Genomic DNA, 25253 nt, shown 5'->3' on the forward strand with positions numbered 1-25253 from the left:
CAAGCTCCAGTGATTTAAAGATTTTCTTTTCCTCACTGATGGCATTTATATCTTTTGGAAAATTGCATTATCATTGTATAAAAATTCATCCATTTCTAAGTTCTTGCCACTGATCTATTTGTTAGGACTTCAAGTATGAATTTTGGGGGACACAATTGAGTCCATAATATATTTTCTCATTTAAAAAAAAAGACTATATTTAGTTTTTAGTTTTTCATACTATCATTTTCCCTCTGTTTTTCAAAAAGAATTATTTTCATTAGTCTATGTTTAGTTAATGGCTCCTATTTTCTATTTCTATTTACTTGCAAGTCCATCCTGTGAAGATTATTTTTTCTTTTAGATATTATGTTTTTAAATTCTAGAATTGTAATTTGACTCTTTTCTTATAATTTTTATTTCTTTGCTGTAATTCCCCAACTAGGTCATTTCAGATTAGTCTTTATTGGTTGTCTTATTTTCCAGACTATCAGTCATATTTTCCTATGTCTTCATTTGTTGAGTAATTTTTATTTCTATCCTGAATATGATGAATGATGGATATTTTATTTTAGTATTTTTAGAGTTTTTACTGTAAGTCTTATATCTTCCTTCTATGAATATTGATTTTTGTTTTTAAGCAAGCATTCAACTTGGTTGAACAATAGTTTGTCTCCCTTGTGGAGACAGAAGCTCAAATCTCAGTTTATTTACTTTAGCCTTACTGTGGTGCTTGGAGTATTCCCCAGTAATTCACAATACAGGGGGCAACCAGAAACTCTCGAAAATTTTATAAACAAATTTGAGTCTCTCCCTCTCTGGCCCATTTCCAGAATTTCCCCCTCAATTTCCATTGACTCTGGTAATACAAACTGTCTTTTGTTTCTTCAAGTGTTTAAGGTTGATTTTTCTTTTTTGTTTTGTTTTGTTTTGTTTTTGGTTTATTTATTTAGAGGGAGAGGGAGAGGGAGAATCTCAAGGAGAATCCCCACTGAGCATGGAGCCCAACTAGGGACTCCATGGAGGGCTCATCACCAGGCTCAATCTCAGAACCCTGAGCCAAAATCAAGAGTCAGTGGCTCAACCAATTGAGTCACCCAGGAACCACTTAAATTGATTTTTTCTAAATGAATTTTAACTATACCTGCTGGAGAAGACTGAGGTTGAGTTTCAAGAAAATGTGTTTTAAAGAAGGAACTCTACATAGTGCCGTCTTCTCTTTTGTTTTATTTACATTCACTATATCAAGTGCTTTTTGGTTATGCTTAATGCCTACAGGTACATTTTTGTTTAGCAAAATTAATTTTTTTTAATTTTTATCTATGGGAAGGGTACTCTGACAATAACAGTCCAATCATAGCCAGAAGCATCACTGCTAAAGTATTTTTATTCAATAGATATGAAAAGTTGTACTGTATTAATATCTCTCAAATATTCTTGTCATAAAATAGTGTATTGGCAATACCCTAAACAGGTAATATAATATAAATATTTCTATAGTGTAGTCTTAATTGAATTAAGATAATCACAGAACACATTTTTATTGCCTGATTCTATTTAGTTCTTAAAAAAATAGTTTAAGGTTTAATCATGTTATTTTATTTGGAATATATTCCTTTGTTTCTTCATTTTGCTCGACCCTCTGTATTTTTAAAGATTTTATAAAATAGTCACCTCTCCTAGACTTAAAAGAGCGGCCTTATGTAAGAGATGAACTTTACCCACCCTATATCTTGGCTATCTCTCAAACCTTTGTGATTGTCCAGGAAGCCTATTTCACTTTTAATTGTTCCTAAGAGTTGAGGATGTGCCAAGACCTGTCAGTATCCCAAAAGGGAGGGTTGAAAAAAACATGTACTCCTCTGGATCACAACCACTAACTCCTCTGATCACAAGAGCCAGGAGAGATGGAAGTAATCCCTGGTAGCAATTGCTTTAAAATTGGGGTTCTAGTTGACTGTAACCTCCTTTCTGAGAAATACCAGCAAGCTGTAGCAAGGCAAGGGAGACTATGATGATGGTACCCACCAGCCTCTAGATGTGTGTTAAATTAGATGCCTGTCCTTAAGCCAATGCTTTAAGATTAGTAAATAAGTCTTATAACTGTCTCTTATAACAACATACTGCTTAAAATATAACCTATGAGAAACTAAACTAGTTACCAAGCATGCTTAAATAAAACCCTAAGAAAAACATGTACTGGTGATAGGCCTCTGGGGGAGAGGACGATATACATCCTTGAAGCCTAGCAGCTGGGAACTCCTGGCTCACTCAGGGCGGAACACCGCCTGCTTCATTCTTCCGTTATCTCCCCTTCTCCGGAGAGCATCAGCAGTTAGTCAGACAATCCTTTCATTTGGGCTTGCTCACTGTAGGTCAATTACTACATAACCAGACATATTTTGCCCTTCTTCTTACGTATCTACTAGACTCATGGTCAATGTGTAATCTACTCTGGCTTCTTTGTTGATTGTTACCCACTTTCTAATAAATAGGAGATTGAGGAGTTGTTCAGGGTGACAATCTTTTCTACTGTTGCCCCCTGCTCCCATTCTCTTGCAGCTGATTTTGTTTGTGCCTCATCCTTCTCCTGTGCACCATCAGGAGGTGGCAAAGTCTCATTCACATAAAGCTTGTGAGCTTCTCCATCTTCTTTCTAGGCACTGAATCCTAGCAGGTGAGTCTGAGCATGCAGTCCTTTAAGAATTGTTTCTAATTATTATAGTGTCTAGTGTAGACTCCAGCCCCATTAGTTTTCAAAGCCAAGTGTTGGAGAGCTTATCTCTCAAGTGCAGGTCTTCAAAATTAGGGTGCCTGGTGTGGGGTTCAAATCCTTTGCTCTTCAGAGAGAAGCTACAGGGTTGGAGTTCCCTCCTGATTGTGGATTGCTGTGTTGGGGATGGAGTGTATGGCAGGATTGTGTCCCAACTTTCACCTGATTTGCTATGGGCCTACTCTTATTGGCTTAATGCATAGGAGTCATTCATATCATTTTTAGTTGTCTTCCCCCACCGCACCCCCACCCAGAGGAAGCTGTTCCATATTTAGCTGCAGATTCATTATGTCAGTGGGAGGAGGTAAGCCTAGAATCCCCCTATGTTGCCATCTTGAACCAGAATCTCCCTCAAAAAATAGTTCAAAAATGCTTGAAGAAATCTGCAATAAACAATTACTTACATTCTTTTATTTTTTATATTTAAATCATATTTATTTACTTTGGTTAATTTATGGAATTAAGAGGCAAAATTTAACTCTGCAAAAAACACACTATGTAAAATTATTATTAAACATTTAGGAAGTTAGTTATCTCCACATTATAAAGTAGAAAGCTTAAAGCAATGCCAGAAACTAGCACTGTGTGAGTGCCAAGGAAATGAACATTAGAAAGCCATTACAATAATATCAAAGGAACTATCCAGAAATTGAATGGGTAATTGGAAAAGAGGTAAGTGGCAAAAATGATGGAAGTTTTATTCATTACTTGTGCATTTATTAAAGCCAGAATCCATACTGGGGAAGCCTAGGTTGAAATCAGGCTCATCAGAAAACCCTGGTAGTTAAAAATGCATTGTTTTCGTATTGGCTTAGTGAGATGTGCTGATGGAACAGTCCTACATGAATATATCTCCGTTGGAGATTTAGATCTGGCTCATAGATAAGTGATGACTGCATAGAGGTGACATTTGAGGCCATCTTCTTGGTTAAAGTCACCAAGGGGAACATTACACAAAAGAGAATAAATCACATCTATGCATTTATTTATCATTTAAAAGAAGAAAAATAAAGCACTTCTTAATATAGATGTAATATATATTTTATGTATCTTTAAAAAAATGCATGCACAATGTATGTGTCATTCTGAATATGGGATTTAAAATCTGAATCAGCTTGGCTGGAACAAAATGACCTTTGAGTCAAGATAGAAAATATTCCTGAACTTTAGTTTTTCCCTTCAAAGTGTTTAACTAAACTGAAGTGATTTTGTCATTCAAAATTTCCTTATTTTCCCATTTTGCAATGAAGATAAAAAAATGTCTGCAAGTGGATAGAGAGGATGATACTCAGGAGAGAGAAAAGGAAGAGCTTCAGGTACATTCTTCTTTCTTCCCAGGATATCTAGCTACCCAAGAGACACTTTGAAAACCAGAGGGAGCCTCCTTTGCATTACTTGTTTGTGGACTATCAAAGATACAGAAAGTCTCCCCTGACTTACCACTATGTTGCCTTTGCTTTTCTCTATCTCATCAGGGGTCAACAAAGGAAACTGCTGTTTTCCAGATGGAATACACAAGCTATTATTCCCAAGCCATACTTCTCCCAAATTCTAAGGAGTAAATCAGTCACTTTATCTTTAATTGTAGTAGTGTATGTATATTCATATGTCTATTGAAAATGAAATATTTTAGCAGTGCCAAGTACTTTCTGAAAGTGCCATTCAGACATATGGTACAATATGTTTATACCTATTGCAGACCATCTGCTGTCTAAGCTCAATTGCACATTTATTTTACTTTTAATTCACAAAGAAAATGGAAAATAGAACTGGCCTATGTACCATAATTTGGCTGAGCTTTAAGCAGGTGCAAATTCAATAAGAAAACATATTTGGAGCTATAAAAACCTCACTTATTCTGTCCCCATGTGGATATATATTCTTTCCAAAGCAATGCAAATGTTTCAGCTCTTTATGCTTAGATCTGTTGCACTGAGTTTGTAATAGGGTCAGGTGGGATGAGGCTGATTTGGAAACCATAGAACTTTATATCCTTTCACTAAGAGTAAGTGATGTGTATAATAATATTTGTAATACAATTTTATTAGTGCCATGCAGGTCATACATTTATAAGAAAAACTAACAATTATGAAGTCTTTATTCTTTTTAAAATTATTTTGCTTTTAATGTTGTATATATTACACACAGGATGAAAATATAATGTCAGATTTCCATAGGCATGATCATCTTCCTTATTAAAAATGTGAATATTTGTCAGAAATCAAACCATAGATATACAACTACAGAAAGAAAGAAAGAGAAAAAGAAAGAAAGAAAGAAAGAAAGAAAGAAAGAAAGAAAGAAAGAAAGAAAGAAAGAAAGAAAATATCTTTATATAGCAATTAAGGCATATACATACCTATAAGTTCTTTAACTCCTAATTCTGATACAAAAATATTTTTCAATAATAGATCTTTCCAAACTGTTCAGATGTTCTTCTAAATATTAGCTCTAAGTAACTTTTTGTTAAGTAATATTTGGGGTTGGATTTTAATAAATTATAAACTTTTAAATTGAATCATCATAATTACAATGCCATTTTGCCAGAAAATATTGGAATGTTTAAATCTAACTTTCTTTTATTTGAAATATTCTTCATTGTCTGGGTCCATTAGACATGAAATGTTGATGCTTTTTTGTTCAAATATAATCTAAATAAATCCTAGGTCAACAGGAGAAACTCCTTTCTTTTTTTTTTAACTTGTTATTTATTTATTTATTTATATTTTTTTCAGTGTTCCAAAATTCATTGTTTATGCACCACCACACCTAGTATTTATTTTTATTATGTTCAGTTAGCCACTGTATAGTACATAATTGTTTTTTTTTTTAATTTTTTTTATTTTTTATTTTTATTTCCAGCATAACAGTATTCATTATTTTTGCACCACACCCCGTGTTCCATGCAATCCGTGCCCTCTATAATACCCACCACCTGGTACCCCAACCTCCCACCCCCCGTCCCTTCAAAACCCTCAGATTGTTTTTCAGAGTCCATAGTCTCTCATGGTTCACCTCCCCTTCCAATTTCCCCCAACTCCCTTCTCCACTCTAGAGTACATAATTGTTTTTGACGTAGTGTTCAATGATTCATTAGTTAAGTATAACGCGCAGTGCTCATCATAGTATGTGCCCACCTCAATACCCTTTCAAGAGTTCCGATGCCATTAATTTGATATCAGTGAACTTAAGATGGTCACTTACTTGATTTATAAATTGTTTGTAGGGTTACTTTATATATACACAAAAATGAATTTATGAATTTTTCCCCAAATGTGTCATCTCTAAGATTGGATATATGTCAATAGGACAAATACATACATACATGAATATACATGCATACATTCGAACAATGTTCCATGAAGGCAATACAGGTATATTATGGGAACACAAAGGAATAAATTATTTTTACGTCAAATGGCTGGGAAGTACTATAGCAGTAGAGCAGAGTAGGCATCTAAAGATCTTTCTTAAGGAAACACATTCTAAAAATGGGTTTTATTCTGTTTGGAATTTGACATGTTGAAATGGCAAATAACATATTTGTGGTAAGGCACTTACAACTTAAAAGCATTGAGGCTTGCTTTATATGAAACAAATAAATATTTGCATTGCTTTCAAATTCTTATTGATTCTGAATTATAAAAGCAAAACAAACTAATAAAAATGAGTGACTTTGATTTTAAATATGGTCCCAAATCCAGGAACCATTAATACTTGTAATCAGGATGGTGGATAGGTTTAATCTCACAGTCAGCTTGTGTCAATTGATAGAGGTCTCCAAAAGCACTAACCTGAGAATGATGTGGGGTCTTTTTTATGTTCAGTAGTTTATGTTCAATAGAAACAAATACAATGATTGATTAGTGTTAACTTCCAAGGTCACGTAAAGCACATTTTTCAATCCTACCTTTAATTTACAGCTCCAACATTTCCCCCCCAATAATACAAAACATCTATTCGAAGTTAACAAGCCGAATCCTCTTTTCATTATAATTTATTTGCATTCATCCCTAATCAAAATGGACTCAAAGGAATTACAGAATAAATTAAATCAATTAATTAAACATCCTGACTTTTCAAGAGACACTTAGTATGTCGCAAGATTCCTCTGCCCTTCTCTAAAGTGGCCACAAGGGAAAAGAAACTTTAGCTTAATTCTGGGTATGAGAATATAAAGATCAGGCTGGATATTTTTAGTGGCAATATGTCTGTATTGCAGTTATTCAGAAATATTGGTTTGATTATTTATTAAATTTCTCTTTTTGAATTAAATCATAGAAAAGTCAGTTTTGTTTTCTGCCTTTTCCTCTTTATTATACCTGCTCTGTAATGTTTGTTTGCTCACATTACTTTCTGAAAAGTGGTGCATCTAACAGGAATAGAGTATTATTCAGGATAACATTTATTTACCTAACCAATCCTTTACCAATCAACACTAGAAACTTAGTTCTATAATTTTCATGTGGAACCATACAATGAACATATATATGTATCTATCAGTATTCTTCTAACCTCCAAGCTTGAAAAAATTAAATTGACAATAACAAAACTCTTACCATGGAATTAAAGCTACAATAATTAAATATATATTTATAGTTAATAGGGTTTTATATATATATATATATATACACACACACATATATATAATGCAAGTTATACATATTACATGTAAAACATATGTATATATTTGTGTATATATGTGTGAGTACATACATAAAATATATATCTTAAAGTTAATATACAGTGTGAATTGGTCAGTGCAATATTTAGCAAACTGTGACTTACAAAGATATATTTGTGAATCACAAAAACAACCTGAAACTGAATTTTGGGGATTCAGACTCTCCACTGTCTACTGATACATCTCTTGTTGCTCTTGATTTAAAATGTTAGAATTCAAATTAGATACTGATATTAAATTAGAATCCCAATGATAGTTAGCTTAAAGGTTAGACATTCTCAACGCTAGGCATCAAATATACAGCAGTAGAGACCACTGCTCATAAAGTAAAAACAAAATAAACAAACAAAAAAACAAAAGCGTTCCCTCTGCCTTCAATATATTCTCCAATCACCCATTTTACCCATGAAATGATATCTTTTATTGCCACATAGAAACTTTCTGTGTGATTGCTTTTTTTATAGCTACAATTTATTTGACATTTTCTATAAGGCAGTCTCTGGGCTGGGTAGTCTAGAATATTTTTACTTTTCTACTCTAACCCGTATTCAAACCCTAGCTTAGGCAATCATAGTTTTTAAACTTTCACTTTAGATTAATAAAAATAAGTTTTTCTTATGTTTCTCTGTGTTGCAAATGCTGTGTGTGCATGTCTGTGTGTCCTAACTTATGTATATGGATAAAGAAATCATCTAGAGTCAGTACTCACTATTGTTTCCTGATCCAGTGTTTTTTCCTTCCCTCTTCTAAAATGTCTATACTCCTTCAGTTGATCTTTGTTCAATATAACATGCCAGGTACTGTCCTCACATCAAGCACATGAGTATTAAGTCATGCTATGAATTCTTGCATTTTTCTAAAGATCTTATTTTCTCATTTTTTAAAAAAAGATTTTATTTATTTATTTGTCAAGGAAAGAGAAAGAGAGCACAAGCAGGAGGGGGAGCAGGCAGAGAGAGCAGCAGGCAGGCTCCCAGCTAAGCAAAGAACCAGATGCAGGACTAGATCCCAGGATTCTGAGATCAGGACCTGAGTGGAAGGTAGGCTTAACCACTGAGCCACCCAGGTGTCCCCTTATTTTATCATTTAACATTAACAGTAACTTGAAAATCATTTACTTTTATCTTTAAATATCATTCCATTGATTGCTCTTTTCCATGGTTACCAATGTGAATTCTGAGTAAAAAAGGCTGATTCTCTGGGACACCTGGGTGGCTCAGTCAGTTAAGTGCCTTTGGCTCAACTCGATCTCAAGGTCCCGGGGTCAAGTCTGCATCGGGCTCCTTACTCATCAGGGAGACTGCTCCTTCCCCTGCTTGCGCATTCACTCTCTCTGACAAATAAATAAAATATCAAAATAAAATTTTTAAAAAAGGCTGATTCTCTTTTCTTCCTAGATTAAAAAAAAAATGGGAAATACTTTTTTCTTTCCTTTCTCTTTTTTCCTTTCTTTTTTCTTTTACATTTTAACCTGTATATTTAGGGATTTCAGAGGATACATGCATGTGTCTCTACTTTTTTGTTCTTAGTTTTGCCACAGACTTGTTTAATCAGTTCAGTTACCAGATTTAAGTCTTTCTGTAGAGTTTTATTCTAATTATACCTACTTGTCTTGTGAAATTCTTTTTATTCACATAATACAGGTCTTGGATTTATCCTTCAAGTGATTTTTGTTTTTGTCATGATTTCCATTTCTTTGATCTCATGCTTCAGTGTTGTGGTGAGTTTTATTGTTGTTCGTTTGTTTAATTCTTTTAAAACAATTTCTTCTCTTTGCTCTTTTGGACATTAATTCATTTCATAGGAGTCACCAATATCTTTCTAATTGTCTACTTTAGGCTTTTTTTTCTTTTTTTTTTTAATGAAATTTTGTTTCTCACAGTTCTGCAGAGTGGCTCAGTGATTGAATTGTACTCTTTGGATAGTTGTTATATTTTTTAGGAAATTTTTCCATTAGTTCCTTTTCAACAGAAGACATTTGTTATGCTTGTTCATGTAAGTCCCTCTCCTTCAGTTTATGTAAATTAGAATTCTTTGCTGGTTTTGATTACCATAGCATGACTATTGAACCAGTGGGAGTCAAGTTAAAACTTTTTTTTTCCTTTACTTTCAGATAGAGTAACTATTAAACAATGTTTACACTGTTTGAGACAAAAATTAGTTATAAATATATGACTCTCAACTCAATTTCATTTCCTAAATAATAAAATAGCAATTGTAACAACATCAATGACCAGATTACTGACTGCAACAAGGAACTGTTTTATATTTTTGTCTACCGTATCAACATTGTATCTACATAATAATGCATAAAAATAATTATCATTTTATATTGTATTATTATTATCCTTTTATAGATGACAAAATGGGTGTACAAATGCTATGTAACTTGAATGAAGCTCCATAGTTAAGTGTACAATGGAACTGGAATTCCATTTCATATAATATGATTTCCACTTTCATACTCTTCCTACATATTTTATTTTGTTATTAGTTACTGCTTTTATTAGTGTTACATGTGAATATCCTAGTTCACTTGTCTTAATAAAGTTCCAAATATTTTTTCCAGACTAATGAAAGACATTATCATAAATGTATACTCTATAAAATATCAAATAAAAATATTTATTATATATGCATATATACATATATATATATCCTTATGATAAGTAGGTAACTGAGAAATCTAAATGTTTCCATATTTCATGTATTAATGCATTTCTTGCGCATAGATAATTTTCTTTGGAGTTTTTGCAAGGATTAAAAACAGGTAATTGGTTTTCACAACAGGTATGTGACAAATGTCTAGTCAATATAGGCTAAAACCAATAATAAAACCAAACCAAAGTAAAACATCTTCCACCAAAACTTTCTTATGTGGCACTCAATTTTAGTCTGACACTTTCCTTTTTTTTTTTTTAAGAATTTATTTATTTATTTGAGAGAGAGAGAGAGTGAGAGAGGCAACACAAGCAAGGTGGGGTAGGAGAGGGAGAAGCAGGCTCCCTTCTAATCAAGGAGTTGGATGCAGGACTAGATCCCAGGACCCTGGGATTATGAACTGAGTCAAAGGCAGAGACTTAACAACTGAGACACCCAGGCATCCCCAGACTGACTCTTTCCTTCAAAATAACTAAAGATACTGGATAAAATGCCTTTACAAGTCTTACTGCAAGCCTCAAAGAGATAAAAAATAAGAGATAAAAAATGATTAAAAATAAGAAATTATTAGGCAACAACCAAGGGAAACGCATGAATTCAATCTTAAGCAGCCTAACAGTATCTGCGACCCTAAAGAAATTGGGCTCTCACCTTTGAGGATCTGATAGGACAAGAAATAAGGAATTAAAAGCATAAGATGTTCTAAGGTGATAGAGTCAAATATAGATTCTCTAAATTAAGGGTTGAATTCTTAGGGTAAACTCAAACTAGAATCAAGTCTACCTCAGCTCCAGGTTCAGAAACTTAAAGACAAATATAAGGACTGCTATGTGATTGAATACCCTAAGGACACACTCTGGGAAGACCAAGGAAATTTAACTGTTAAATTTGGTTGAGGACTTGTTGAAATCATAGTACCATGGGAACCTGGCAGAAGCAAACACATTATATCTCTAGAGAAGACACATTCATCTCAGCTGCTTAGAAGACCCCTAATTTTTTAGAGTAGCAATAAAGTCAGAAATAACCAATCACACAAGTAATAGGAAAAAAGAAAAGGTAGAAAGAAATAGGTAGAGGGATTATATCCACACGGTCATCATACATATTGAAATTATCAGATACATATTATAAAAAATGTAATTTGCATAAGATTCCTGGCTGGCTCATTCAGTAGATCGTGTGACTCTTTATATCAAAGTTATGAAATCAAGCCTCGTGTTAGGGGTGGAGCCTACATAAAATACAAAAAAGAAAAAAACCACAAGCAACAAAAAAACTATGAAAAATGTTATTTGCATGTTGTTTAAAAAAAGCAAGTTTGAACATATCTACAGAGAATAAGAAATTATTGTATAAATTAGATGATTTGAAAAATATTCAAATAAAAATTAGAGCGATAAAAAAAAAAAAGTCAGTGACCAAATCAAAAAAACTTCGTGGATATGTTTGAGAGCAGAGTGAAAAAATATTGAAAGTGAGGTGAAAATAAATTTTCTAGATAGAGCAATCCAATCTAAAACAATGGAAAGTATGGGATGATAGTAATGAAAACATGTAGGACAGAGTGAGGAATTACAATACAGATTAGTGAGAGTTGTAGGAAAGAAGACAGGAAGCAGAGCCAATATTAGAAGAAACAATGACTAATAATTTTCTAGAAATGTCAAAAAAAAAAAGCATAACAATTTGCAACCAGATGAAATCCCATAAATGATCAACATCTACCCTAGCAAACCAGGTAACTTTCTTCTTATATTTCTGTACGAATCTTTCCAGTTGGCCTGAGTTGTTTCTCAAGATACAGCAGAATATGTCCATTATTGTACAAACTGCACTCTGGCCTGCAAGAAGAAAATGTAGGATAATTTTATCTTCCATAAGAATTCTGGCGGTGATTTGAAGCTGACATGAATGCCGTCAGTGATCCAATTGTTGTAATCTATCACTGAAGCTATACTAGTGGAGGGATTTTTGTGCATCTTTCCTAATTGGATATCTTCTTTAAAGAGGATAACTGGATAACTTCCCAGAGTGTGCACACACAAATTTAGAAGCTTCCCCAAATAACCGAGGGAAGTTGTATTCTTGACAGACTACCCCAGCCAGGTGAGGGTTATATTATATACTAGGTGAGATTTCCTTAAATATTTGACGTCTCTTAAACACATATCTAGGGTGGAAATCATTGAGTTTGGGAATGTAGGCAAGTTAATACTTGGTTTCCACAAAAGAAGTATGATCCCAAGTGTGCATATGACACCTTAGAAAGAAAGTGTTTACTATTGTTGGCATTTAATCAGCTCAAGGGCATAGGTTGGCACTGCTCCCAACATAATTTTTTAGCCAATTGCTGAACTTTATGATACCCAGTTATTCAACTTTAATAATTAGTTTTTATTTTTGGAGTGATTGCCTAATGGCATTGAGTCCAATCTGTCATGTTTATCTAAGACACCTGCTGAGTAGCTTATATCCATGCCATACAATGACTGAGAATGGGGTTTGGACATCCCAAAATATTTATTGTGTGACACACAAAAGTTTGGACCATCTTTTGCTGTCTCCAAGACACAAGTAATATTTAGGATGAAAGTGATCAAATTGTGGTCAGAGACTTGGTCAAAGGATAACAGACCTAACAGTTATTTAAATTCAGGGTACTCAAACGATTCTGGAGAGCCACACCAGGACTACAGGAAATCTTCAAAAGGGGCTGTGAAGTCAATGCTTATTAATATTTCTCCTTCCCCCTACCAAAAAGGTTGATTGTGCTTCTCCCTCAAGTACCACACTGTCCTTCCTTTATTATCTCCAAATCTGTGTGCCACATTCCAATTTCTATAACCTATTTTCTCCCCGATAAACTTTGCAAATAGACCTTTCAGACAAAAGTGTCAGGTGCAGGATAGACAATGCATTTTCATAAAACTTAATTGGAAGTAACTTTGAACCACATTTTTCCCCCTTTTAATTGTATTATCATAGATAGGATGTTTCAACCAGTCTGGCCTAAGGTTATTTATGGTGAGAGATATATGCCTAATCTCCAGGAATGAAATGACTGGGGTAGAACCCACACATTCATCTCTAGTTGAAAGAGGATGATGTCTTCTTAAAAAAAACTGTATTCAGCTCTAGTTTGAGAAACAGGAAAAGATAAGAGAAATCTGTTTAAGTTAATTCTTAAGAAGTTGTTCCAACATTTAACACTACTATTTGTCTGCAGATGGTTAGAAACATGGGATTTCCATCAAATAGTTTGACTGCCAGCTTAATATTGAGTGACTTTTCCAATAAGATGAATGTCATTTTCAGAGTTCAAGTGATCTGAAAATTCAAAGGCCAACAGAAAGAATGTCTTAAAGCAGAAGAATTTAAAAAAAAAAAAAAACCTATTTTAAGAATATCGGCTACATTCTACACTGACTTCTCTATAACAAAAGAGAGAGAAAAGAGAATGGAATAATATATTTAGTGTATTGAAAGAAAATTATTGCAGAATTCTATACTACACACAATTATAAGAGGAAAGACAGTTGTCAGTGGCTAGTTAACCAAAGGAAGAAGAAAAATAATCTAAAAGGTGATGTTGGTAAGTGAAAGAGAATGGTGAGGAGATGTAAAGGAGCAGAGTTTTATATATAATTGAAATTAATCTGGTATAAATTCAAATTAGAATTTTAGAGCTTTAAGATATTAAATGCAAGTCCTGTGATACCTCAAATTACATAATTATAGAATATATGCATGAGGATATACATAAGAAATGAGAAGGCAGGGCGCCTGGGTGGCTCAGTGGGTTAAGCCGCTGCCTTCGGCTCAGGTCATGATCTCAGGGTCCTGGGATCGAGTCCCGCATCGGGCTCTCTGCTCAGCAGGGAGCCTGCTTCCCTCTCTCTCTCTGCCTGCCTCTCCATCTACTTGTGATTTCTCTCTGTCAAATAAATAAATAAAATCTTTAAAAAAAAAAAAAGAAAAGAAATGAGAAGGCAATTAGAAACTTTCACTATCAAAAATTAGTTATATGCAAAACAGCATTGCAAGAAATGTGGGACAACTATGAGACACAGAAAAAATAAATAACAAATGAGAGAATTAAGTTACTCCTTATCAGCAATTTCTTAAATATAAATGGAATAAACTCTCCAATTAAAAAAAAAAACAGTAGAAGAGAGAAAAAAATCCAACTATATGCTATTCATAAGAGACTCACTTTAGATCCAAAGATATAAATCAGCTGAAAGTGAAAGGATAGAAAAATATATTCTAGACAAATAAAAGAGGCTAAGAGTATTTATACTGATATTAGGCATGAAAGACATTGAAATAAAAAAGTTACAAGACACAGAGATGAACAGTATATCTTAATAAAAGTTCAACAGCAAAAAGATATTATGGTTATTATAATAATAGATTATTAAAATAAATGAAGTAAAAATTGACAGAATCAGAGGAAACAACAGACAGTTCTACAAAAATAAGTGAGGATTTCAGTACTCCATCTTCTACAATGGAAAGAACAACTAGATAGAAGAAAAGTAAGAAAACAGAGTATTTGACTAACACAACGAAAAGTACATTTAAAACATATATGCAAGACAGTTTACCCAAAACAATAGGATGCACATTGTTCTTAAGTGCACAAGCAACATTTTCCAGGATAGATCATCTGTTGGGGCACAGATTAAGACTCAATAGATTTACAAAGTTAGATATCATACAGTGTTCTCTGATACAACAGCATGAAATTAGGGTCATGAAGTTGGACTCTTACTCTGAACAAGGAGTCTGCTTGTCCCTCTGTCTCTGCTCATCCCCCTACTCGCTCGCTCTCTCAAATAAATAAATAAAATATTTATTTTTATTTATTTATTTATAAATAAACATAAATAAAAATAAATATTTTATAAATAAATAAAATGTTTTATTTATTTATGTTTATTTATAAATAAATAAACAAATAACTGACTGGCTAATCCAAGAGTAGTAGGAAATGAAAATAGTTTAAAAAATATGTACTGTTGATGGCAATGTATACAGGAGAAGAGTTTGACTTTATTTAGGAAAGATGGACATATGTGTTACCTAAGACCAAGTTATTCCACTTAGAATAAGCTTAGACTCAAAAGTAGCATAATGCATGCGCAGGAATGATTATCATAGGATTCTCAATAGTAGAGGGGGAAAAATGAATAAATGAATTGTGATTAAATGAATAAATAAATGAATAAAATGAATAAATGAATTGTGATTGATTCTAAATGTCAATATCATTAAAAGCAAGAATACAAGACTGCTTTAATAAAAATGATCCCACAATTACATAAAACAACTAAAAGAGGTTGGAAAACATGCTCTTAGGTGAAAGAACAAAGAAAAAACACTGCTTATAGCATGCATTCTACATGTGAAATGTTCGATAACAGACAATATTAAACTATACAATTTTAAGGATGTGTACATCATTGAGAAAACCATAGAGATAAGTGAAATAATGAATATCACAAAAATCATTATAATGGTGACTTCTGGGAAATAGCTGAATTTGTGACTGAAAAAATCACGAGACAAGGGGAGAGGATTATGAGTTGCTGGTGATGTTTTATTACTTCTTGACTAGAGTGGTGTTTACCCAGGTATTCACATTATGATTATTCATTAAACAATATATTTTGTTCTTTTGTTATCTGTATGAAACATTATTAAAATGTGATCTAGGTTAATATTTTCTTTTTAGTATCCTTACTATTCTTTTTAAGTACTGATACTTACTGTATAAATAAATATCTCATTACTTGCAGTATCTTTATCCTGTGTTTTCACCATAACTTAAAAAGAATACCACAGCATGAAATTCATATAGAACTTTTACAGAGCACTGGCACTAAAATTTTCAGTGAGAGTTTTGTGTGTAAAAGGACACCCAAAGGCAGAAGGAAGCAGCATGACCTAAATCCCCAAGTAGTCATGAAGATAATGACTTTGAAAACGTATGTCAGAAATATTTTAGGAACTTAGAAAAATACAGATGGTGAATACATATGTGTAAAATGATACTATTAAAAATGCATATATAAAGATAAACTGTATCATAATTACCAAAATCCCTAAAAACTCAAATGATTATTTACATTTATATTTAAGGAGTAATTTGAGGGGATATTTATGCAGTTACTATTTTTCTGAATATGGCTAATTTGTTAATTCCAGATATAGGATATAATGGGACCAACTTAAAGCTGAACACATGGATTTTTGTCTCAAGACCACAGTATTTTTCTATATTGTTGCAAAAGCTTATTGCAATGAGAATAAAAGATACAATTGACTCCTCAAAAATGGGATAGGACAGTATGGGTCCACTTATATGACTATTTTTTTCAATAAATACAATCTTATGAATATATTTTCTCTTAAGATTTTCTTAATCACATTTCCTTTTCTCTAGCTTACTTAATGGTAGACTACAATATATAATATACATAAGATATAAAATATGTATTAATTGAATGTTTATATTATTGTTAAGTCTTCTGGTAAACAGTAGGCTATCAGTAATTAAGGTTTTGGGGTATGAAAAGTTAAATATGTACAGGGGTCAATGTCCCTAACCCCATTGTTGTTCAAAGGTCAACTGAATATGCAAAAACAAAACAAAAACAAAAAGCCAAAGATATAATAAACCATTTAAACATTACTTTAGTATCTACTAGCACACTTTTTTCTAAACTATGTATACATATATTTGTCATACATACATATCAAGTTCTTCCTACCTTGTAAGTGATGAAACCAATTTAAATAAATTATCTTATCACTGATTGTGATCTCAAAGCTAGTAATTAAAATCCAAAAATAAAATTTAAGGCTGATAGTTGTGTAACTTACACATGATTAAGAAGCATTGCTTTAATTTAAGGCCCAAGTATTCTGTAAAAGCTACATTAACAAATAAAACAGATTCTTTTTCCAGGTAACTATGTACTATTTTAAATCATATATGATAGGTGGAAAATTAATCAGCAAATAAGGTATGTTTTAAAGGGAAAAAAAAGAGGAGATGAAAGAGCTCTAAGCAACAGATACTAGCCAAATAAGCATCTACTGAGGTTATTAAACCTGAATAAATGAAGCAGAAAATACAAGGTCCTGATAAATCAACTAAACAAGGTGACTTTCTCAGGGGAAGAAGTGGCAACAGAAATGATAGGAATGGGGATAGATTTCCCAACTTTACAATGGATGTGTGGTGAAGAATTTCACTCACACAAAAAATGACGCATGATTCCTTGACCCATTCTTAACAGCTCTTTTATAACTCAGTATGGTTTGAGAATGAGGGCTGGATTTTCCCCTTACTCCAGAATCCCAAGAAATACTTGTCTGAAATATGAGGACTATTTGTTTTGATTTCATCATTGCTCCTTAACAACAGGGGTAAGACTCTCTACAAAGAGGAAACATTTTTGGCCATGATTCTAGGATTTTGGGGGGAGGGGGTGATCTTTGCTAGGTCTCAAATTTAGAGTATAGGAAACTGCTGATTCATTGAAACACTATCCTGAGCTTAAACACTATCTTGAACTTGTGGACATCATCCTTCCCTAAACTATCTATCTTTCTCTAAAATATTTCCAATCCATTATCAACTCTTTCCCAATATTTTCTGTTGAACTCCTTAAGCTTTATCTCTTTAGAAAAGCTTAGTGTTTTCAATTGCTTCCAAGAAAAATTCATAAAACTTAACAACACTCTAATTTTTTTTCTTTTGGCTAAGATCAGGTATATTTTTTTTTCTATGATTTAGCCCTAAACATATCTACAATAAGAATTTCATCCACCATTACATTATTTCCTTGTTTTGATTTATAAATAATTAATACATGTATTTGCAACCCAACACAAAGCAAAACCAATCCCCTGACCTCTTACAATAAAGCCCAAATCACACAATGTTTTCTGGATTTATGTTTGGTTTTCTTCTTAAAATTGAAGAAACAGAATCCATCATTTGGATTTGCTTATCTTAGGCCATCTACTTTGGAAAATTGTTAATGGAACATTTGCCTTGCTATAGAAATCACATTCTTCTTTCTTGTTTATTTTTCTGTTTCTCTTTTTCCTGGTGACAAACTCAAATGCTCATTACATATTGTGGAAAGAGAAAAAACAAGCCCAGTCATTATTTCAAGTTTTATATTAAAATGTTGCTAGGGGTGACTGAGTGGCTTAATTGGTTAAGTGATTCTTGATTTTGGCTCAGATCATTTCAGTTATGAAATGTAGACCCTCCTCAGGTTCCACATTCAGCACAGAAACTGTGTTAGAGTCTTTCCCCTTCTCCCCCTCCCTCCCTTTCTTTTTCACAAAAATTAAATAGGTAGATAGGGAGGTTGGTAGGTAGATAGATAGAAAGATAGATAGATAATAGATAGATAGATAAAATCTAAAAAAAAAATAAGTTGCTCAATGAGACTAACTTTGACAGGAATGTTAGGGAATGAAACAAGGTGCTTAAGTATATTATATGACAGATGGAACAAAATCAGTCAAAATTTAGTTTTAGTCCAAGAATATACCCTGCAGAAATTCTCAGTCTTTGTGGAAACATGTGACATTAGTTATAGAACAAGATGACAGAGCAGCAAAATGGTGGTTGCAGTTTATCAGCTATTGGGTGATCAACTTGAGTTCAGGAAAATTTTAGTGGCGAGGAACAGGTGGAGACAAGTTTTTCAAGGGTGATAGTAAAATATTTTTTAATTATTAGGGATTCTGAAAGTCATTCCTTTTGTCCATCCTTTGGCTCAGGAAAACTTTCTTATGCTGAATATCAGAGTTCAGACTGTAACCCTATCCAGATTCCCAGGTTTGGAGAAAAATGAAGTCCCATAGCACAGGAATGTTTAGTCCAATTTTCTGTGTGATTGATCTTTCTTATGAATTCATTCATCAGATAGTGGCTATACAAAAGTGCCTATGGATCTGGACAAGATACAATACAGAATTGTGATGTTAAGAAACACAAGAAGCATTAATACACTCTGAAGTGTTTCCATTAACAACACTGACTCTTCTCTAGTCAGGAAAAAAAAAAATCTTACATCTGAATTTCTCCATTTGGAAAGTGACAGAGGGGCCAGATTTCCAAGTTTTTGTATCTTTCTGTTTAGTTCTTTAAGCTATCAGTTAAGTGTTGGCAAAGCCAGGGATTAGTTATTTTTAAAAGTATTAGAAATAAATGGAAAACTCTTAAATTTTTAATCCCTGATAAATAAAAACTTATAATTTTAAACTATAACAAATGATGTAAAGATAGTTATAATTTTTAAAAAGAGAAAGAAGAAAAGGGGAAAATTGGTGGTTTTTTGCATTTAGAGTCTGCATCTGGAAATATAAGTCAGAAGTATGAAAATTGGTTATTTGAGCAAAAATTTTTGGAAAAGTTGAGTTATTTATGATGTTTTTTGTTTCTAGATAATCCCCAAAGACTCTCAGTTTTACATTTATAAGCATCAAAGATATCCAGGTCATGGGATTATGAGGCATTGTGAGTTTGAAAATACAAATCAAAAAATCTGTGCTTTTAGAGATAACTGCCTTGTTAGTAGGACCTGATACGGTCTTTTTCCAAAGAAGTGTTAAGACAATCCTTATTTTGTTTTCCAGGTTTTCCTTTGGTAAATCTGCTTAGACCTGTTAGTTACAGACTTTTGAATATGGCAATAAACCTTTAAAAGTTGGCAGTAAGTCCTTAGACATATAATTACTAGCCTTACCAGGTGAGAGTTAAGAAGATGATAACCTTTTATTTCCCACCAGTGAATTTTTTAGCAGCTGAGGAAGTAAAGGATACCTCAGGTCATGGCAGCTAATCCTTCAAAAAAAATTGTCCAAGCCTTAGTTGTTCTTTTATTTTTCACTACTGATACAGGATGATAAAGACGATGGAATTTCTGGATGATGAACAGTACCATTAGAGCTATTTGATTACAGTTCTGATAAAATAGACACTTCTATCTCTAGATAAAAAGCTTAGTAATAAATACACCAAGTTGAAAATACAAAGACGAGGAGGTTGATTGTTTGTTTTATTTCATCTTGTTTTTTAGTTGTAAATGCAGTTGCCATTTGGAAGAGGAAGCCTTAGGGCCATCTAAAAAATATGTAGACAATACTGAACATATATATACCCACTTGAAGGAGGTTACTGCATAAAGTCTATTTGTTAAATATCAAATAGACATTGAAGCTTTTGTTCTTGCTTATGGCTACCATTTGCCTGGATTATAATTTGGCAGATGGGACATGTGCCAAAAACATCCTAGGAAGTTTTGGGTGAAATGATCCTAGCTATAGTGATTTTAAGATTTCAGCCAATTTGTTATCGTGTTTATGATCAAACTGAATAGCTATGTTAATAAATTATGTTATTTAATTATGTTAATCATTATTGTAATCAATGATTATTCTTGAAGTGAGATCATTTTGTAAACAGAATAGACATGAACAAACATCTATAGCAATTTGACTTACATTAAAAACCAAACTTATTGTCATTAATTGTATCTGATACTCAAGTATATTGACTTTGGAACAAAAATCATTTTGTAGAGTTATTATGCAAGACTTTCTGCTTAAACGTGAGAGTATTTTAATCTGAGGATTTCAATGAATCTTTGACAGGGACACAAGTCAACTCCTAACAGTGCACCCTCTGTCCTCCTCCAAATTAATGTCTTTCCCTTATGGAAAATAAATTCACCACAACCCCACATCCTCAAAAGGATTATTAATCCATTTCAGTGATTTCAGTTTCAACTCAAAGTCCCAAACCTCATCTAAATATAACCAACTCAAACTCACCTAAATCAGTTACGGGTGAGAATCCAGCTATGTTCATCCAGGGACAAAATTCACTGTTATCTATGTACTTGTGAAATTTGAAACCAAGTTAAATACTTATAAAATATATTGTTGGGATAGTTATAGGATAGACATTGCTATTCCAAAAAGGTATAAATAGAAGGAAAAGGGGTCTCAAGTCCCAGGCAAGTCTGAAAACAAGCAGGGAAAATTCAATTCGATTTCAAGGCTTTGAAAATAATCCTGGACAGGAGACTTTTGTTCAGTTCTCCTCAGTTCTCCTCAACTTTTCCCACGTACATTGCATGTCATCTCACTGACCCTAGCCTGTGTTGATCTGTGGGGAAAAAAAAACCATGGAAATTAGAGAGCTACCACTTTTCTTGCTCTTTGCTTCTTCCCTGCACTGTTGCAGTACAGATAGTCCCTGACTTAAAATGGTTCAACTTATGAGTTTTTAACTTTGCAATGGTACAAAAGTGATACACATTCAGTAGAAATCATAACTGGAATTTTTAATTTTGCTCTTTTCCTGGGCTAATAATAGGTGTTATGATGCTCTCTCCTGATGCTGGGCACAGCAACTCCCACTTAGCCACATGATCACCAGGGTAAATAAGTGAAACATTTATAACCAATCTGTTTTCTCTTTATGTACAGAATCCAATATATTACATGAGATATTCAATTGTTTATAATAAAATATGTTTTATGTTGGAGGAGTATGTGCAACTGTAGGCCAATGCAAGTGTTCTGAGCATATTTGAGGTAGGCTAGGCTAACTTGGGATGTTTGATAAGTTAGGTATATTAAATGTATTATAGACTTATGATATTTTCACATTATGATGGGCAAGGTGTAACCTCATCATAAGTCAGGGAAAACCTATATTTGTACAATAGCTTGATTATTACTTTCAGTATAGCCCATTGTCCCAGTTGACTACCTTGACATCTGGCAGTATAACAACTGCCATAAAGCACAGTAGTTTCACTTTCAGGGTCACTATCTTTATTTCACAACAAAAAGATTTCACTTCAGTGTCCCATGAAGGGATAGAAACACATTATAAGGGAAAGTTTAAGAAGAAAACAGGACCCTTCAACAAATCATGCCTCTCTTTAATTATAAGTCCTTTTCCAAGTTCACCATCAAATAGTCATGTTTGGTACCACAGGTACCATAACCTTTGCTTAATATTTTGTGCATTAAAATTACAAACTAATTGTTTTTAGGACTTGTTGAAGGTTATATATTAAATTCTGAATTCCTGAAGATAGTTTTCTGTTTCCTCTAGTTAAAATTAACAATGCTTATTTTGTTTTTCTATAGATATGCTCTCAGAATATAGAAAGAAGAATTTTTCATATAATTATTTTGGGTTTTGGATGATGTGTGATATGTGTGCATGGATGCATATTGGGTGTATATGTGCATGCGAGCAATAAGATATAGAGACAGTAAAACACAAAAGGGCTATATATAGAAATTTCCAGGTTTATAATTTTAAATAACTAAGATTAAAATGTTGGAGGAGATAAAAGACTAGACTGAATGCTTCAAGTTGGGACAGGAAATGATAAATATTGCATAGCATATCTGAAAAAAATACAAATTGTACAATTGAAAAATACGATTATCAAAATTAAAAACTCAATGACACCAGATTAAATAAGTGAAGAAAAATTGGAAAATTGAAGACAAGTTAGAATAAAGGGAAAAAAATAAGAGAACAACTAAGAAAAGTAATGAAATAATTGCACATTTTCAAACTCTCACAAAACCTGAGAAAAATGAAAATATGGAATTAAAAATTAAAAACAAATATAAAGAGAGGTCTATAAAATAACCAGTAAGATAGGGAAAGGATTTATTTTATCTTCAAAGAAGTAACAATCATGCTTTATAATTAAGAACAACAGTTGGCTTTTGAGCAAAAAGTTTGGAAGCTGGAATAATTGAATGGTATCATCATAATAATGGATAACTGCTTGCAACTGGGGAGGGCATTTTGTCCCAAGCATAGGCAATAATTGGGTTCACTGTTTTTATTTAATTTAAATACATAATAAAACTGAGTAGAAACAACTTTGCTTTTTATTATTATCATACATTGGGGCTTCTAAATAGTGTCAATGATAAAGCATTGGTTATTTGGATCCTACACACACACATGTTTCACAATGCTGCTGAAAAATGTGTTGGTTAGGATTATATACTCCATAAAAATCCTCTTTAAGAATGAAGGTGGATACCTAGGCATTTTTATAGGTTAACCTTGTGTCATACAAACATGTTGAACTCACTTATTGGTTCTAGTAGCTTTTCTTCTTGGTAAATTCTGTAGCATTTTTCATATAGAAAATTAACTTGTCTCCAAATAAAATAGTTCTACTCCTTCCCCCTGTAGATCATAATGTCTTTTATTTCATTTATCTGTTTTATAGTGGCTAAAACTTCCAGTAAAATATTGAGGAGAAATAGTAGATGGACATCCTTGCCTATTCCCTGCTTTTAGATGGAAAATTGCTAGTCCTTTACCATTAAATGTAATATTAGCTGTAGGTTTTTCATAGTTACCTTGTATCAGTTTGTAGAAGTTTCCTTCTAATAACGACTCTAAAAAAACAAACAAAAAAAAACCAAAAAAACCACAAACAAAAAAAACCAAACTCATAACAATACCAAACATTGACAACAATATAGTGCTCACACATTTCAATTTGTATACCCCCTTTGGAAAATTTTTTCTAGTCATCTAGTGATCTTGAAAACAACTTTTTAAAGATTTTATTACTTATCTGTCAGTGAGAGAGAGATAGATAACAAGTAGGGGGAGCAGCAGGCAGGATGAGGGGGAGAAGCAGGCTCCTTGCTGAGCAGGGATCCTGATGCAGGGCTTGATCCCAGGACCCCAGGATCATGACCTGAGCCAAAGGTAGAAACTTAACCAACTGAGCCACCCAGCACCCCTTGAAAACAATTTCTAAACCAAATTGTATGCACATGTGTACCAAAAGATGCAAAAAACAATATTGGTAACAATATTATTTGTCAGCGTTTTAAACTGGAAAATTAAAATATCAATCCATGATTTCCAATTAATTGGAATATATTTACTCAAGGGCATAACATATAGAAATTAAGATGGCATAGGTAGAGCTATAGTCAGCAACATGCATGAGTCTTATAAAAGTAGTGCTGAGTAACAGAAGCAAAATCTGAAGGGCTACATACAATATAATTAATTTATATAAATTTAAAACATAAGCAAAAGCACTCTGAGTTAATCTGTTAGAAATCATAATAGTAGTTGACTTTGAGTATGCAGGCAGCTTTGTGATGTAACTGTGGGAATGCCGATTCTCTGCATATGTGTTATACTAAGTTGAAAAAAATTAGAAAATTTGTCCAAATAGAAATATGCTATAATACATTTGGACCACCTTTTGCCTCATTGAATCTGAGAGAGCAAGGTGGATCACCAGAATCTCTACTGGAGCCATCTGAGGAAATCTGGCCAGGGTTCTGATGGTCGCCACATCTGCTCAAACCGGCCCAGAAAAATGTGCTTCAGTATGTGTTGCCAGTGTTTCTGTCAGTATGGGAAAGATATAGGCATCATTAAGGTGGATTAGGTGAATTTCCTTGAATGTGTCATCCAAGATATGTACCTCAACTGCAGACCCAGTATACCTACCTTAATGTTAACTCATTGTACATAAAACTAAAATATTTCAATTATGAAAAACAAATAAAATTTAGATCTATAAACCAAATATCTATCCCTCCCTCCATCTTCCTGCAAATAGTTCAGCAACATTCATTGATTTCAAAAATACTAGGTAAAAGAAGGATCAAATGAATTTGAGACAATAGGAAATAAGCTTTGTGTTTCAATTAGATTTTTACACTTAAGGCAGGAACAATAACCTCAAAATGAAAGTCCTCCTTCTCTAAGACAATAATGTATTACTGATTAAAACCTGTCCTTACCACTTAAAAAAAAAAAAAAAAGACTTCATGTTCAAGAGTCTCCTATTTTAAAGAACCAAGGACTTAGCTTTGAAGGACCCTGAGCTTAATTTGTGTGCAGTAGCAAAGAAATAGGAACAAGAACAGAGAAGAACTTTACCTCCTTGTCCCTGGACTCTTGTTAAAGATTACCTATAACATGTGCCTTTCTGATGGGGTTAAGCTCAATGAAACCCATAAAGAAATTCACTATATGAGAATGTTAAACTAGCTTTAATGCAGAAATGGTGACAAGAATCAGCATGTTGGTAT

The 25253-nt window shown here is 33.0% G+C and overlaps 1 protein-coding gene across 1 annotated transcript; it reads left to right on the forward strand.

Moving 5' to 3' along the window:
• Window positions 1–6104: 6104 nt before the first annotated feature.
• LOC116574053 (40S ribosomal protein S29-like) lies at window positions 6105–24604 on the forward strand. The gene is made up of 2 exons (XM_032314600.1): window positions 6105–6126; window positions 24435–24604. The coding sequence occupies exons 1-2, from the start codon at window positions 6105–6107 to the stop codon at window positions 24602–24604; spliced, it is 192 nt and encodes a 63-aa protein (XP_032170491.1).
• The last annotated feature ends 649 nt before the right edge of the window (window positions 24605–25253 follow it).

The sequence above is a fragment of the Mustela erminea genome, chromosome 15 (genome assembly GCF_009829155.1).
Source record: "Mustela erminea isolate mMusErm1 chromosome 15, mMusErm1.Pri, whole genome shotgun sequence".
NCBI classification, from domain to species: Eukaryota; Metazoa; Chordata; class Mammalia; order Carnivora; family Mustelidae; genus Mustela; species Mustela erminea.